Source organism: Ostrea edulis, chromosome 8 (genome assembly GCF_947568905.1).
Source record: "Ostrea edulis chromosome 8, xbOstEdul1.1, whole genome shotgun sequence".
NCBI classification, from domain to species: domain Eukaryota; kingdom Metazoa; phylum Mollusca; class Bivalvia; order Ostreida; family Ostreidae; genus Ostrea; species Ostrea edulis.
Window position 1 is genome coordinate 47,609,066 of NC_079171.1, and position 16,229 is coordinate 47,625,294.

The 16,229-nt window shown below is 33.7% G+C and overlaps 1 protein-coding gene across 1 annotated transcript in view; it reads left to right on the top strand.

Annotated features, from left to right (window-relative positions):
- The first annotated feature begins 3,178 nt into the window (after positions 1–3,178).
- The window catches only part of LOC125661339 (receptor-type tyrosine-protein phosphatase mu-like), a 191,645-nt gene continuing 178,594 nt past the window's right edge, over positions 3,179–16,229 (top strand). Inside the window, exons 1-4 of the mRNA XM_056146237.1 lie at positions 3,179–3,279; positions 10,354–10,584; positions 11,122–11,379; positions 11,499–11,636. Of these exons, the coding sequence (XP_056002212.1) occupies positions 3,186–3,279; positions 10,354–10,584; positions 11,122–11,379; positions 11,499–11,636 (721 nt within the window). The 5' untranslated portion in view covers positions 3,179–3,185. The remainder of the gene's footprint in view (positions 3,280–10,353; positions 10,585–11,121; positions 11,380–11,498; positions 11,637–16,229) is intronic.

The following is a 16,229-nucleotide window of genomic DNA, read 5'->3' on the forward strand; positions in this document are numbered from 1 at the left end:
ATATTCATTGAAGTTAAAGATTTTGATAAAAACTAAAGTACAAAAATAAATTTGGATGACGATTTCGATATTTCGTGCATATAAATTGTAGTTCCATGGAATTTTTGTTGCTATTTAAATTTTCTAGAAAGATGTTTAGTTATTCTTATATCTTGAGACCGCTCTCTTTCAATGAATTATGCTATGCTGCTTTTCTTGTTACCGATGGAGGAAGGATTTGATAAAGTGAATACATTGATTCATGATTTTAGAATACTTTAAAATAAAAGTTCCGTAGAACTGCGACAATAATAGGAAGAAGCATTATGTACTTGTCCATTTGGGGAAGTTTATGTGTTTTTGTAAATTCTTGATTGTCACATCCGGTATAAAATCTGGAATACTTAAAAATAGTGTCGAAATGATATGTGATCCGCATGCTTACATTTGGCATTTTCCCAATCTATTGAATAGTTTTAAATGGTTTAATTACTGACTTTACTTTATTTTTTTGAATGATTATCCTGTGGTGGTCCCATTTGATTTTATTACTAGGATTTATATATTGTTTCGGCATTGTAATATTTATGAAATCCATTTCTAAACCAAGGTACTGCAAGTAATGAAAGTCGGTAATTTATGATGAGATCCCACACTGCATAGTCGATGTGAAAGATAACAAAGTTGACTACCTCTATGTTGTTTGAGTTTTTTGATTCAGTAGATCAGGTTTTAAAGAGGATTCCAGCAAATATATCAAACATAACATCATGTTGTATTGAGTTATAGATATACATGTTTAGAAAATGGTACAAAAACGATTCCTATGTTGAATAAGTACATAGTGGAATGGAACAAAGCAATATCCGTGATTTTTTATTTATAATTCAATTTCACAGCAATGTATAATTATACGGTACCGATTTTGATGCATCATCTGCGCATTTCGACAAATAATGTCTCTTCAGTGATGCTCAAGCCCAGATTTTGGAAATTCGAAATAACATTAAACTTGTAAGAGCTAAAAGCAATTTAATCCCATTGTAATTATTAATAGATGAAAGGTGAAGATAACGAGCAGTGATCAATCCCATCAATTCCATAAGCAATACAAAATAGACATTTGGACAAACACGACCCCCTGTACACACCAGAGGTGGGGCCAGGTGCCAAGCAGGAGTAAACATCCCCGTTCGAGTGGTCACAACCGCCATGAGCCATATATCTTGATCAGGAAAACGGATTTATCTATAGTCAAAATCTAGATATCTGTAAAATCAATACAATATGCAGCAGTTATACATTATAAAACAGTGAAGTGGGGAAAGATGAACAAAACAAAAGCATCCATAAAGAATCCAGATTTCTTGATGGCATATTTACATTAAAAGCTCAAATTATCATGTGCGATGGGATCAAGTGCTTCTTACAGTTGCTACATGTATGCTGCATAGATATATTTTCTTTGTAATTAGGATATAGTATGCACGTGCTTTTGAAATTGAATAAAAAACAATGAACGAAATCGCTAAAAAAAAAAAAAGAAAAAAAAAACAAGAAAAAAAAAACATGAAAATATTACCGGTCGTATTTTTGCAGTACTTTTAAAACATACCCTGCTTTAAATTGTCCTTTAATGAAAATATTCGCATGTATTATAAATATGTATGTATACCAGTATAAATATATAATTGGAATATTTGAAATACTTTTAAACGAACAAAAATGTTCATACATTCATCCCAATGGGTCAATGTCGTTGTTAAGCATTACAGAGGTATAAATCGGCCCTACACAAAGAAAGGGGACTACTAACATTTTAAAACTATCCTGTGTGTTTACAAGAGAACACCATGACAAATATTCGCTTCCGCATGTTGTTGTAAATGAATCACTTAACTACCTTAACAGACATTGGAAACGTATATGCAGTTTTATTTCAGTGTGAGACAGAGGAAATTCACAACAACATGCTCGATGAAATATCAAAGTCACATGAGGTAATCCACAGTTTTGACAATACCTGCCGGATGGATGTATTACTCCCCAGATATTACAGAGGAGGCGTTTATTTCATTATGTAATCCTTTTTCCTAACATTATTTCCTCACAAGATTTCTTTTGTTGATTTCTTTTTTTTAGAAGACAATCATTATCATTCTTCAATTGAGCTAATTTATAGAAAAGTCTTTTGAATGCAATGTCAGTTTAGAACGGTTGCTCATGAAAATACGATCAGTCTTGATATAACAAGGCACCCCACATCATTTAGTTTTTCAAAAATATCATGTAAATATATTCATTGTAAATGGTACTTAATGATTAATGTTGCAATTTTCTGGTGAGCTAACTTATCTATGCAATGTTAATTTACACTCATCCATGTAAGATGGCAAAATTAATTGTTTAAAAAATCAGAAAATGAAAAGTGTGGTCAATTTTATTTTTTTTTCATTGTTTCATTACAACTTACTGATTTGAATTCAATTCGCCATTAATTTGCAACCTACCAATTAATCCAAATTGCTCAAGAACGTTCTGAGTGACATTTATGAATTCAAAACATGAATAATTGTATCCAAATTTCCTTTAACACAGGTTTCAATTTAAATATTGTATGAGTCCTTTCATGGGTTTCCTTAGTGGCTGTTATCTTTTACATGCTTGTTGGTTGCTGATTAGTGGCTGCTAGCTTCATCCTGGTACTTGTACATAAACAATCTGACATTTTTTTATTCATGTACATGGTCATGCACAACACTGGTAGCTTTCGATCTATAAATGAAAGACGTAGTATCAAGCATAATATTTTCTAGATATAGTGGATTTCGATCCCGATTCAGATAAACTTACACTTGATACACGCACAAGCTGGATTTCCCAATATCATTCATTTCATTCTCGCTTACACACCTCAGAGTCGACCATAGTCAATCGATAGCTATAAAATAATTTCAGATAAAAATCTTGCAGGGCGGCAACGACAAGGGAAAGAGACGAGATCCATTTATAAAAAGTACAACAAGAAATAGCCACTTATTTGCTTAATCGTGATTAAGAGAAGAAAACAGGGAAGTTCGTGTAGTTCTGTAAATTTACTTGCTGATATCCACAGCCCGATTAAAAAAAACATATCCGTAATAAAATACGCCGTACTATCATCTTAAATGTTTTAATTATAGAATTGAAATATCACGGAACGTCTCATGTTAATATTTTCTAAGTTGTATTTCTTATTTGGAATGATCACCCTATGCTGGATGTGTTTCATTTTATTCATAGGAGTTGTACATTGTTATGGTAGGTACCTGGTTTTAAATTGTTCTTGAGCGCAATTACTCCGCGTAAGCTTTGTGACTGAGAGATCATGGGTTTTAAAAGTGTCACATCAGGTTTTGTTCACTGCAAGTTGTTATACGTCCCACTACAATGTAAACATTACATACAATGTAAATATTACATTGTTAGTGTTGATTTATTCAAGTTGTTAAACGTCCCACCACAGTCTATATATTACATTGTCAACCCATCATTGTCGTTTGACTTGTTTAATAGTGATTGTTAGGCTGCTCTTGGCACACTGATGTTGACTACGGGTAACTCTGTTTACCTGATCAAGATATAGGGCTCACGGAGGGTGTACAGTACCTGCAACGTTATTCTTGACATGATAACGGTAGAACACGATACACGCACGATACGATAGGATACACGGTGAACCTGATCAACGCAAAACATGATAAACGATCTTCACGATAAACGGAAAACCTGATAGAAATGTTGTAAATTTAGAATCAATTTAGACAGAACGAAATTTTGATACATACAACATAATACGCAATTTCCGAGTTGCCCAATAGTTCTTTCCCCGTGTGGAACTCTTACGCACAGTGAAACGCAAAACATACTATCGTCCACACGCGGTGGGTACAAATACTTATCGCTGCCTCCATATATTGCTTAAAGGTCGATTATCAGACACCAGGTAACCACCCAAACTGAAGGGACACATAATATTAGTAACTTTATCAGTATTTGATAATAAAATAGCTCAAACAAAAATCGAAAATCACCATCTTTCTTTGGTTAAAATATCACTCGTGCAGAAGAGGAAATAAAAAAATAATTTCACATTTGATTTAATGACCAAATTCAAACAAATATTATTCTTGATATGATCAGTTTAATGTATACTAACGGGTGGTATAAACAAAATTTAAACTTCCAATACTTTTATCCGTAATATATAGCTAGTATATAAGATATGTACATATCTTGTGCCCACTCAAGCGTTCAACAGAACACTGAACGTACCTCCATCACAGAAGAGCTGATATCTCGGAAGTTGCGTATTACATTATGTTGATAATGATATTGAAGGATTTCAATGTTCATTATATACCTTCTTTAATCCATGGTCGTACTTTTTTTTTTATTCTATTTATGTTTTTAGGCCATCAAAGCTAAATTCACAATATTAAAATACATACGGTTTTTAAATCATTATTTGATATCTATATGGATTTTCTCAGCCAATGATTATAAAACTTATATTATCACCTAATGTTTAATATATGAATTATACAGGCGATTAACTAAATGTAATATAATGTAGTGATATAATGCTTGAGTAGCTCTCTTATTCTAATGTCTATTATCTTGAATATAAAATGAAACCAAGTAATATTTAGGGTGTAGCGACGAGGGGGTTATTTTGCATCAAACTCTAAGTTCACGCTCATTCACCAACTACAGTTATTTTCATAACAAACGCTTAAAAATTCAACTGCACTACACCATATACTCATATGTTAGATATTTCTACACTTTGAGTGATAAATAATAGTCATGAGTAATTGGAACATATTTATTTGAATTGATATTTTGTTAACAAAAAATAAATAAACTATTTAAAAAATGTATATGCAAAACCTGTCTTGTTTTCAATTCGCAATTTTGAAATGCTTAAAAATGCTTGTGTTTCGTGTATTTTAAAAAAAAATAAAAACTTCAAATAATCGTCAAAACCAGCACATATTTCCAATATATACATTGACGACTATTTGTACATGTGTACATGTACAAGTAAAAAAATGAACAACGATGACAGCTGAATCGTGTCCAGTTGAGGAGAATGTTGGGGGATACAACACCCGTGCAACCTTTTAAAACTTAATCTTCTAAATGTGTGGAGTACAATGTCCCTGAGAATGGTTGCTGTCAACACACGGGTGATACACAAAATCAGATATAATTATTAAACAATGTAAGAACAAGGGACGTTATTGGCCAAAATTGGCCGCGCTTCAAAAACCGATCATATTTTGCAGGTAGAAAGGTGATAATTTTCTCGTTTCATTCATATATAACATGTACCATTTATACTTGTTGCTGATATTGAGAAAATAACGTTACAATATTGCATTGTTAACTCTGACGCTATCTTCCGACGATCGCTTTTTCGGAACGACGTCATAGACCTTATAGGATTTACTGTCCCCTGATTCTTCTAGAATATTTTTCTAAAAGTTACAATTTTAACTTTTTATATAAAAATACTCATTGATATCAAAGACAATTGAAAACTGGCATACTATGGAAAATACATAATTCATTTACATGTAACTTTATCGTGGTCATAGACATTTTGCGGAAGAATCTTGTGTGTTAATTACAGTGAGGAAAATAATGCGTGTATTTGTCAAAAATTGTTCAGTAGAACACAATCATATTTTCGAAGGTGCTGTTCGATGTCCTCCTATTCAAATGAAATGTGAAAAATAAAATGGCTTTTGAATTTTCTTTTTCCTGATTTTGTTTTTTGGTCATAAATATTAACACTTTGATTAAAAACGTCGATTGAGTCGGATAAAATTACTTGTTATGCCATGTACACCAAGGACTATATTAAACAGGTCTGCGTACATGTGTATGCAATATACATGTTACAGTACATACGAATAAAATATGCTGTGGGTATTTACAAAATATATTGAATAAAGTGTGCTAAATGTACATATACTAAACGATACAAATCTATGTTGCATGAATGGGATATCATTTGCTTGGGTACAGTAAAACACGTCAAGTAATATGCATGTAACTTCAGATGGTATATTTCATATAGCAAATGCATTTAAAAACCTCACAAAAATGCGTCCAATGTATTTAAAAGCCTCACAAAAATGTGTCCGTGTTTATATCTTTACATTCCCCTAAATGGTCAACAAAGTAGTTCCAACTCTCTCTCTCCATATAGTGTTCATCTTTGATAAATGAAAATACATCTCATTGCATGCACCGACATTCAGTCCAAATCTAGAACGGACTCTGGGAAGTTGTTTGAGTACATGTATAGACAATGTGGTATATGTAACTGCTTTTCCCAGGCACTTATTTTCATATGCGAATAAGGATATATTGAGTGACCCCCCCCCCCCATATTCTTGATAGTAGTATTGAATGAGAAAAAAATAGGCTTAAAATTATTAATTGAACCCATGTAGCGAAGGATAACCCTCCACTCCCCGACGATTTAAGAATTCGAAAATCAGGCAGAAAGGTTTTTTTCATTTGATAATTAACTACCAACTTATCCTTCGACCCCCCCCCCCCTCCGATAAATGATGCTACGTGTCTGCTTCCAAGAGACAGTATATGTAACTACAACACACCTTTTATAAAAATGAATTTAATAAATATCATGCATGTATTTTCGTTTTTCAATGCGCGGGCCAGGCCTATCCAGAACACCTTGACATGAGAGAGAGAGAGAGAGAGAGAGAGAGAGAGAGAGAGAGAGAGAGAGGGGAAGAGAGAGAGAGGGGGAGGTGTCTACATCACCTTACGGTTATACTCCAGTATTCCTAATCATAGAGGGGGCGTACGCAATACTAATATAAACTTTTAGTAACAATCATCACAACACATATATTATATATTTTATAAGATTGATAAAAGTCGAAGTGTCATTAGGCTGGTCAAGTTGTTCCCATAGCAAGGGAATGGTCAACATCACCCCCCACCCCCTCACCCCCAAAGTGGAGGGGCAACCCCTCCTCGATATTACGGTGTCTGAATATTTATATCTATACATGTATATATACACATGTTCATCCTGCCCAATTACCTTTGTTATATATGGTGTACCTGTAAATGTGCATCTATTACATATACATGTATATATGAACCCGTGGGGATCCGGGTTTGAGTAAGCCCTCAGTACTCCTTGCTTGTCGTAAGACGCGACTAAATGGGGCGGTCTTCGGATGAGACCGCATAAACTGAGGTCCCGTGTCACGATAAAGATCCCACCCTGCTAAATGGTCATAAGCGCCGAGCATAGGCCTAAATTGTGCAGCACTTCACCGGCAGTGGTGACGTCTCCATGAGTGAAATGTTAAACAATATTCAATCAATCAATCATATGCGATATAGAAAAAAAAATCTGCCACCACAATGGTCGAAGATTCAAATCGATCACAGGTTTTCGACGTTTTAAAGAAACCACATCTCGCTGGAAGATATAAATAATGATTTGCTGTTATTTTATTTTCAATTTAAACCGTTTTAAGAACCTTTGGAATCAATATCTAATTACTAATATAGTAATATTTAATTTCAACATGCATCATATATACATACATGCATGTACGTAAAAATGATGTAAGAAAACTGATTTAAAAAAACGCATTATATTTGATATATTTGTATAAAAGATAGTTTAAAATTTAGCGAAAAAAGTAACAGACATCCCAACTATCTAGCTCTTGAGATATAACGTATCAGTACCCATTTTTGCCGAAAATGAACGAATTTTGGTCCGATTTTTGTAAAAAGAAAATAAATTCGAGTTATTAAAGGTCTATGTGTGTCTTTGATTTTATTATTTTTTTAATGCAATTTATTCTTAAATAATCTTATTTTGAAAAGACAGGACGTCCAAACATATTCCCGTGACCTTTAAAAACGAAAGTAGAATAATTTCCATTTATCATGCGGTGGATTTTTGATCCGCCTCCTTGACTCGAAAGGCAGACATCATCTGCATTTATTGGGTGCAGATTTTTATGACAAACTAGGTAACGCATTAATTGTTTGATTGGACATACATGTATTTATTAAATCGCAAAGAAAGTAAAAGTTTATGAGGTTAAATGAGGGAACAGTTTGCTTCAGTTCTATAACATGCAAAATATTGACTTTGTGTAACGAAAACGGCCGATTTCCGCATTCATTCGTTTTTAAAATTAATATTGTTTGCAGTCAACAACCGACACCATATTCATAATGAAAGAAGAGTATTAATGGATAATTAAACATGCAAAATATAAATCTGGTTGTTGCATGCAAAAGGTTTTTTTTCAGTTCTATAACATGCAAAATATTGACTTTGTGTATAGAAAACAGCCGATTTCGCATTCATTCTTTTCTAAAGTTCATATTGTTTGCAGCCGACAACCGACACCATATTGATAATGAAAGAAGAATATTAATGGATAATTAAACATGCAAAATATAAATCTGGTTGTTGCATGCAAAAGTATTAGTTTTTGCTAAAGTTTATTCATAATTTATTTCAAATCAACAGATTCCGCTAAACAGCTCATTTTTAGCGTATATTCATGACGTCATAATAAAATATTACGTCATTTTCATGTAAGTGGGATTAGAAGAACATCCTAGTTGTGTAAATAAAAAGAATAATTAAGCATAGTATGAAAGTTGAAAAAATGAAAAAAAATATCGACGGTATATAGCCAATAACGTCCCTTGTCCTTTACTGATTTATTCCTTTCAAGTCAAAACTTCCTATTTATCTGTTAGTGTTAATTACAAATAATTGTTTCTAAACAAGGAAATGTTTATGAACTCCAGATAAAGGAGCTTTCAGAGTCACTGTCCTCAATTTGCTCGGCAAACCACTGCCTACTTTCCAGACTACTTAGAATGAAATTGTGATAAATGTTCACCCTCTCTGGACAGACAAATAGCTATTTTTCTGCCTTAAAATCGACATCTTTATGTTCTCCTTCAAATATACTGTCTTTCCTTGATTCCTAAGAATTATTTCTTTAACAAAACGAATAAAGCTTTCGGAAAGTATCATACTTTTTCATTAGATTTAATATACGATCCCGATAGTTTCCGAAGCTACACGATAAACGATTTTCACAATAAACAGAAAATCTGACACACGCATGTTAATATTAAAACAATAATATTCAAACAAACAACAGGTACAATGAACTTCAGCATCTAACCTTGTATTCCTTATAGGAGTTATCCTATATTAAAATCACTGTTAGTTATATTTACTTCTTTATGATTTATATGTACTTAATAACAACAAAAATAGTTCTTTTTCACATGTTTCATATATGCATGTTAATATCAAAACAATAATATTAAAACAAACAAAAGGTACAATGACCTTCAGCATCGACACGCTTAGGGGAAGAACATGTTTTATATGCAGTGTTTTCCTAGCTAAACTTATAATTAAAAATAGCTGAACAAGCATTGAGATATCTCATAATATTATAAGGTATGACTGCAACAAGTGTCAAGTGATAAACGGGGAACTATTGTTTTACGAAAATAGTTACACACTTTAAAATAAAGTTTTACATAGTTCTGATAACAAAACCAGAACACGGAACAGGAATGCGATTGCAGGGAACGGACGGGTGATAGATATAGGCTAATATATCTTGAGTGTATAATTATAAGTGAATTGTTAAATAGTATACGTCACAATGCCTTAGTAAACGGGTCCGATACTATTCGGCCCAACTGCAATTTGCAATATCCCTTCAGCAGCATTATAAAAGTTCCCCAATATCGGTTAAAGCGATATAATAGTATTCATGATAATTTCATCAAACTCTTCCTTCACAAAACCATTCAAAATTTCATTAAATAATAACGGAAACATATCGCATAATGAACTTAATGATCAGAGGATTCAATGAAGCAGAGTAATTTTCCTTTCACTAGATAATTTTCAAGATATTATTGATCATTTATATACAACTTAACACTTTTGAATTATTTTATTATTAACAATATTTTTTTACAATAGCAATTGGAAAAGATGCCAAAAATTAATGGTAATAACATATTTAAATCTAAATAAATCGTTAGTTTTGAACAATCCTATGACGTCCCAGAATAGCGAAACTACTTTAACATATTTATTTAATGGTTTGTCCAAGTATCATAATAGCTAAATTTTGATTTTCTGATTGCAATTTAAGGGAGACATCCTGCAAATTCAATACAAGAGACTACATATTTTGATATGTTATTTTTAGTATATTAGATAATCGTAGTATCCAACTCTTCAGTTTCTCTATTTTTGTTACTTTCAAGAAAATTTAGCATTACGGAGACCAGCATGGCAGGAACATAATTTTCCTGGTAAAGAAATGGACTGGGGAGCAGCGAAAGCTGTGGACGGACTGTATACTAACCGTTCATTGGAAGGAAACCAGTGTACTAGATCGGGCAGGCGTCAAACAACAGCGACATGGAGAGTGGATCTGGGGAGTGTTCTGAGGATCAGCCACATTGATATCTACTACCGGACCGACAATTTTCCGAGTGCGTGTTGATGGTTTTATTTATCACATACCTAATTATATGTTGTTCATATTTACATGTTTACTAAAGAAATTATGCTATCAATATATTGGCAATTATTAAACCATTACTTTTAGTGAAATGATATGACATGAAACAATTTCATCAGTCTAGTTGAAAGTCAGAATTTTTACAAATTTTATGGTTGCTTTAACAATTTAGTTTGCCAATGCAACGCTGTTTTGGGTCAAATGTTGTCTGCCGTGCTTCATAACAATTGTGAGGCCGTTCTTGGCACATTGATTTTGACTACGGATTACTCCGTTTACATGATTAAGACATAGGGTCAACGGCGGGTGAAACTGGTCGATAGGGGATACTTACTCTTTCTAGGTACTTGATCCCATCTCTGGTATATCCAGGGATCCGTGTTTGCCCAACTCTCTTGTAGTCTGATGGTTGTGATTTCTTATCAGATGTTGATGTTTTTAGTTTTATATGTTTCCGAAACGATTTGTTTTCTTAAAACGACTAATTGGCACGAGTTTCGTATCTAAGGTCCTGGGGCGCATTCTAATCGATTTGCTGGGTTCTCCCTGTACGTATCCAACACTACGTCAAAGTATGACGGTCATCTTTGTTCCCATGAGATACAGACTGTAGATGATAGAACGGTACCAATAGAGAACCAGACAATAAGCTGTTCTGTTCATGGACGATATGTGATATACTACAACGAACGGAGGCTGGGTGTTGCCTATCCTAGTTATTACTCACGATACGCATATAATGAACTCTGTGAGTTGGAAGTTTATGGTAAGTTTAGAATAGATATGTTTCTATGTACCGTTTTCCTGTGGAGTCGAATATTCAATTATTCATTCAGTGTAAAACTTACCACCGGAAGCTTGACTATATCAATTTCATTTATATAGGATGCACTGACCCAACAGTTTACGGGGTGAACTGCGACCAGCTATGTCCAGATGGATGTCAAAAGAAAAAATGTGACGTCATTACGGGCCAATGTCTCGGCTGTATACCGGGATATCAAGGTCTTCGCTGTAGTCAGGGTATATTCATAACTATATACCCATCCGTCTGTCTGCCATCTATCTATGTGAGACTGGTGATCAAGGCAAAAAAATATCGATTGATTGATTGATTGCATATTGTTTAACGCCCTTCTCGGGGATATTAATAGTTAACTAGCCGACATCGTGTTTAATTCCACATTGTTGACAAAGTCTAAATATAGCTGATAATGCACACTAAATTAATGAAAGCAATATGCCAGATATCCCTGATAGAAACACCGAGTATGGTTGATGTTTCATACAAATTCTTTTGGCCGTTATTTTTATACTCATTGTGAATAGTCAGTTTACTTGACCAAGATGGAGGGCTCACGGCGGGTGACCAGCCAAAATATGAGGCACGCTACTTCTAGTTATCTGATATCACCTCTGGTGTTCTCAGATGTCCTTGTTTTTTCCTGTTCGCGATTTGCATTTTCATTGGGTATATTGAATCTCTGATTTTGACCAGTAGAAATTGGAATGCTATTTGCATCCTTGAGGTTTTGGTTCCTAATGGATTGTTAGTTCACCAGTAAACATTTCAGATATCTAATACCCGTAGACGGTGAAGCTTAATCTTTAAATCTCGTCAGGAATCGTATATTTGTGCGGGTATCTGAAAGCAAGATATTTTCAGGGTTTTTTTAAACTCATATTGATGTTTTTAATGTATATACATAAAACTGTTTCCCTTCAAATTGATGTACGATTATCCTTATTGCCAGTGCAAGCTGTCATTGAATCAAATGCTGTCTGACGTGTTTCATATCAATTGTTAAGTCCTTCTTTATACACTGCATTAATTACGAATGACTTCGTTTACCTGATCAATATGTCAGACCCAAGGCGGAAGCGGTCAGTTGACAAAGGGCGCTTACTTCTTTTAGGCACATGGTTCCACTTTTGGTATGTCTAGAGGTTCTTTTTGCGCAATATGCAGGTACTTTATTTTTTAAATATTAAATTGACCTAGTAGAAACACCTTGTTCCGTTATGAATACAGATATTGCCGTGGAAATTAGTCACAAGTTTCATTTCCTCTTGATTGGTATAATATGACCCAATTTAGGGTAAACGTAGGTGTAACATTTTTTCATATTGTTTTCCTTATCAAACCAGGTAACATCTAGTTAATGTTATATAAATGTAAGAGTTAATGGGAAGTTAACTATCTGTTAAAGTTAACTAACCGTCGTGCAACTGGGTCCAGACATTTTGTCACGACCGCCCTCTCAGACAAATGCATAATCAGTTTACATTTCACCTTGATTGATCCACTGCGACTACTTTTGGGTTAAAAACCCGTCAAATAATCATTTGGACATTTCCTAATCATGGATACAGATATTACAATGAAGGTCTAATGGGAACGTGTTGTACTGTTTTCCGTACTCTTGTGTATGTCAAATTTACTGCTGAAAATTAGTAATTAATCATTTAGAAAGGAAAGTATATTATTTTGAGCATAATTAAAATGTATTCGAATACACACACACACACACACACACACACACACACACACACACACACACACATATATATATATATATATATATATATATATATATATATATATATATATATACTAAATTTCTTAACACAATTTCAGTATTGACCATGGTAAATAAATCAAATCATTAAAACGGAGTTGTTAGAATATGTTTCACTACTTTCATGATGAGTTGATCAAATACGGGCGCATATGACGTCACTGTATCATGTGCCTACCTAACTAATTAAAGGTACATTCTAAAATCGGGCTTAGATTTAATTCCGTATTGTGGTTAATTATCGAAATATTACGACGAACTAAGTATTATAATTATCACAAGAATCAGAAAGATAAAATGCAGAAACGTTTACATACTTTTGAAGCATGCAATGTGCCAAGAAGTTTGAGAGGCAAACTATGCTATAAAGTTTACTTTTTGCCATGAAATAGTATGTCAGTCCGGGTTTTATTGAAAGAAATGCAAACAGAGATGCAGTGAGAACATTAACGTGACAAACCGCTGTAACAGATTTACAGGGAAGTGTGAGGGGGCTGTAAACCAGGATGGAAGATGCCAACATGCAACATTTTATTTCAATTAATTAAAATATTTTAGGGTTTCTACTGCACGTGTTATATTTCAGAAAAGTTAAACTACCTACTAGTATATTTTGTGCAAAGTTCTCTGGCAAACATTATACAAAATCTACATTAAATTCATACTGTTTTGAATATTCTTCCTTGGTATTACCTTTACGTAGGGACCTGGAATATGATATGTCCCGGGTGTCCCTTGTTTTTTGTAAGAGGCGACAAAATTGGGAGGTTCTTCGGATGACAAAGCATTACCCGAGGTCACCTGATACAACAGTTGTCGCTCGATAAAGATTACTCACTGCTCAAAGGTCACAGACCACAGAGTCGTCCACTTCTGTTTCATCCTTGGATATTTCATTGAAAGTAGATATTAACGGCAAACTAACAACTAACCTTTATGACAAATGGGATGATTTCATCTTCTCCAACGTCCACTTCCCATATTTATGGAGCAATATTTCATTAACACTTGTATATATTGTGTATAGCTCTCAATTGATTCGATACGCTAGAACCTGTTCTCCGTATGATCATTTTGTAGTTGAGGCAAGCTACTGACAAACGAGTTGATTATGCAGGGGTTTCAACAGTTTCGTTTACAGTAACCATTCCGCAAATTTTATGTTCGCTATAACGATCTAGTTTGTCAAGATATCTTATCATTTGGTTTAATGCTGTCTGATGTGTTTCATACCGATTTTTAGGCAGTTTTTGACCTAATAATATGTTGTATTGACATACACTGTACATGTGTGGCAAGTTTAACCACACCCTGGAGTAAAAAATTCTACCTCGGGGATCATCAAATGTATAATTTTGGTGAAATCCCGTTGCTCATAACTAAGCATTTAGTTTTTCTTTCAGTTGTGAGATTGTAAAGAAAATGCGTTTAAATGTGTCAATTTAACAGGCTTTGGTCAATCAACGGCGCGAGGGTCCTGAAATTAATATATTGTCTCCCTTGTCTTAAAATAAGAACTTTTAGAATAGTTTGGAGGTAGTAATAAAAAAATTATAAATGTTGAAACGCATGGCGACAGATGTAGACCAATACCAATATGCCACCTGCGCTAAATCAGGTAATGTATGAAATGGGGGTGTAAATGTTATAACAATAAGTTAGAAATATGATGCATAGAAGAGGTTGTAAACAGCGTAAAATTAATGTGTCGGTTTGTCATTAACCTATACATTCAATAAAATACCACAAATGAAGCAGTTCACTGCACTGTGATATTTTGAACCAACATAAGAATGAAAATGAGCATTGTTAAAATATCATCGATAAAGTAATGCCTTAAATTGCTCTTCTTGCAGTTTAGTTTTAGAAGTATTGGTTCCCCTAATAATTTCAAATAAATTACTTTAAAAGATACCAAGTATAGATGATTTTAAAACTTCTGAATATTGCACTCCAATCCATTAGTTGTTGTTGTTCGAATTTCTTGCCTTCATTTCCAGAAGAGTTATCATCCTACCCTACAAGTGCAATTTTTATGGATGACACCAGGGTCATCATCGTAAGTTTAGTAGGATCTGTTTTCATAGTGCTCATTGGAAGTGTCATCAACTTCCTGATATGGAAGAGAAATCAGGGTGAGTATGAAGCATTAACATCTTTGTATATTCAATCAAACATTTATACTGATTATTTTTCTTCTTATATAATTTCCTAATTATCGAAGTATATAAAAACAAACAAATAGTGAAGCAAATATTGTTTTGAATTACAAAGCAAAGTTAGCGAACAGTGATCAACGTCACACATACTATGGGCAATACTAAATAAAGAGCACTACAAATACGGGGTCGTAGATCCCCATAATAGGAAATTATGACCTACAATAAACAGTCCCTGTTGACCGGTGGAAAATCAGACATTTGATTAAATGACAACTTGTATTTACAAATTAGAGCATTATGACTGCCATGGAAATTGTGAATGCGGACTTTCAAACGAGAGAGTTGAAACTTATGCCATATCTATATAAAATTGATCATACACAGAACATGTTGAAGAGTTTCGAATCGGTTGAAAGACAAAATTAATCCCTAGAAAACTTAATAAAAGTTTCACTACCTGTGTATGTTAACTTCAGCATGTAAAAGCATCAAATCCTTTCTCAAGTTATGCATACAATTTTAAAGTCGGTATCCATTACACCTCTATCGTATACTGTAAACGTATTATATTTGGCGTGTACGATATTTGGCGGAAATCGTTTTTTCAACAAGTTAGCGTAGATTTGATTTAGCGCATTCCTGAATTACTTTAAACATCTAGATTTACGGATGGCATTTAGCGATGTACTTGATTTAGCGGAAGCTGCGTTCCGCCAAAGGCGCTAAATAGAATACACAGCCAAATGTAATACATTGACAGTATATGTCTCTCTAATGCGTGTTTATTTTTATTTTAGCTGAAAACGTGATGAGAGGGTAACTATCACATTCAATTATATATTTCATCTGTTAATGCCAAACACGATTGAAAAGTT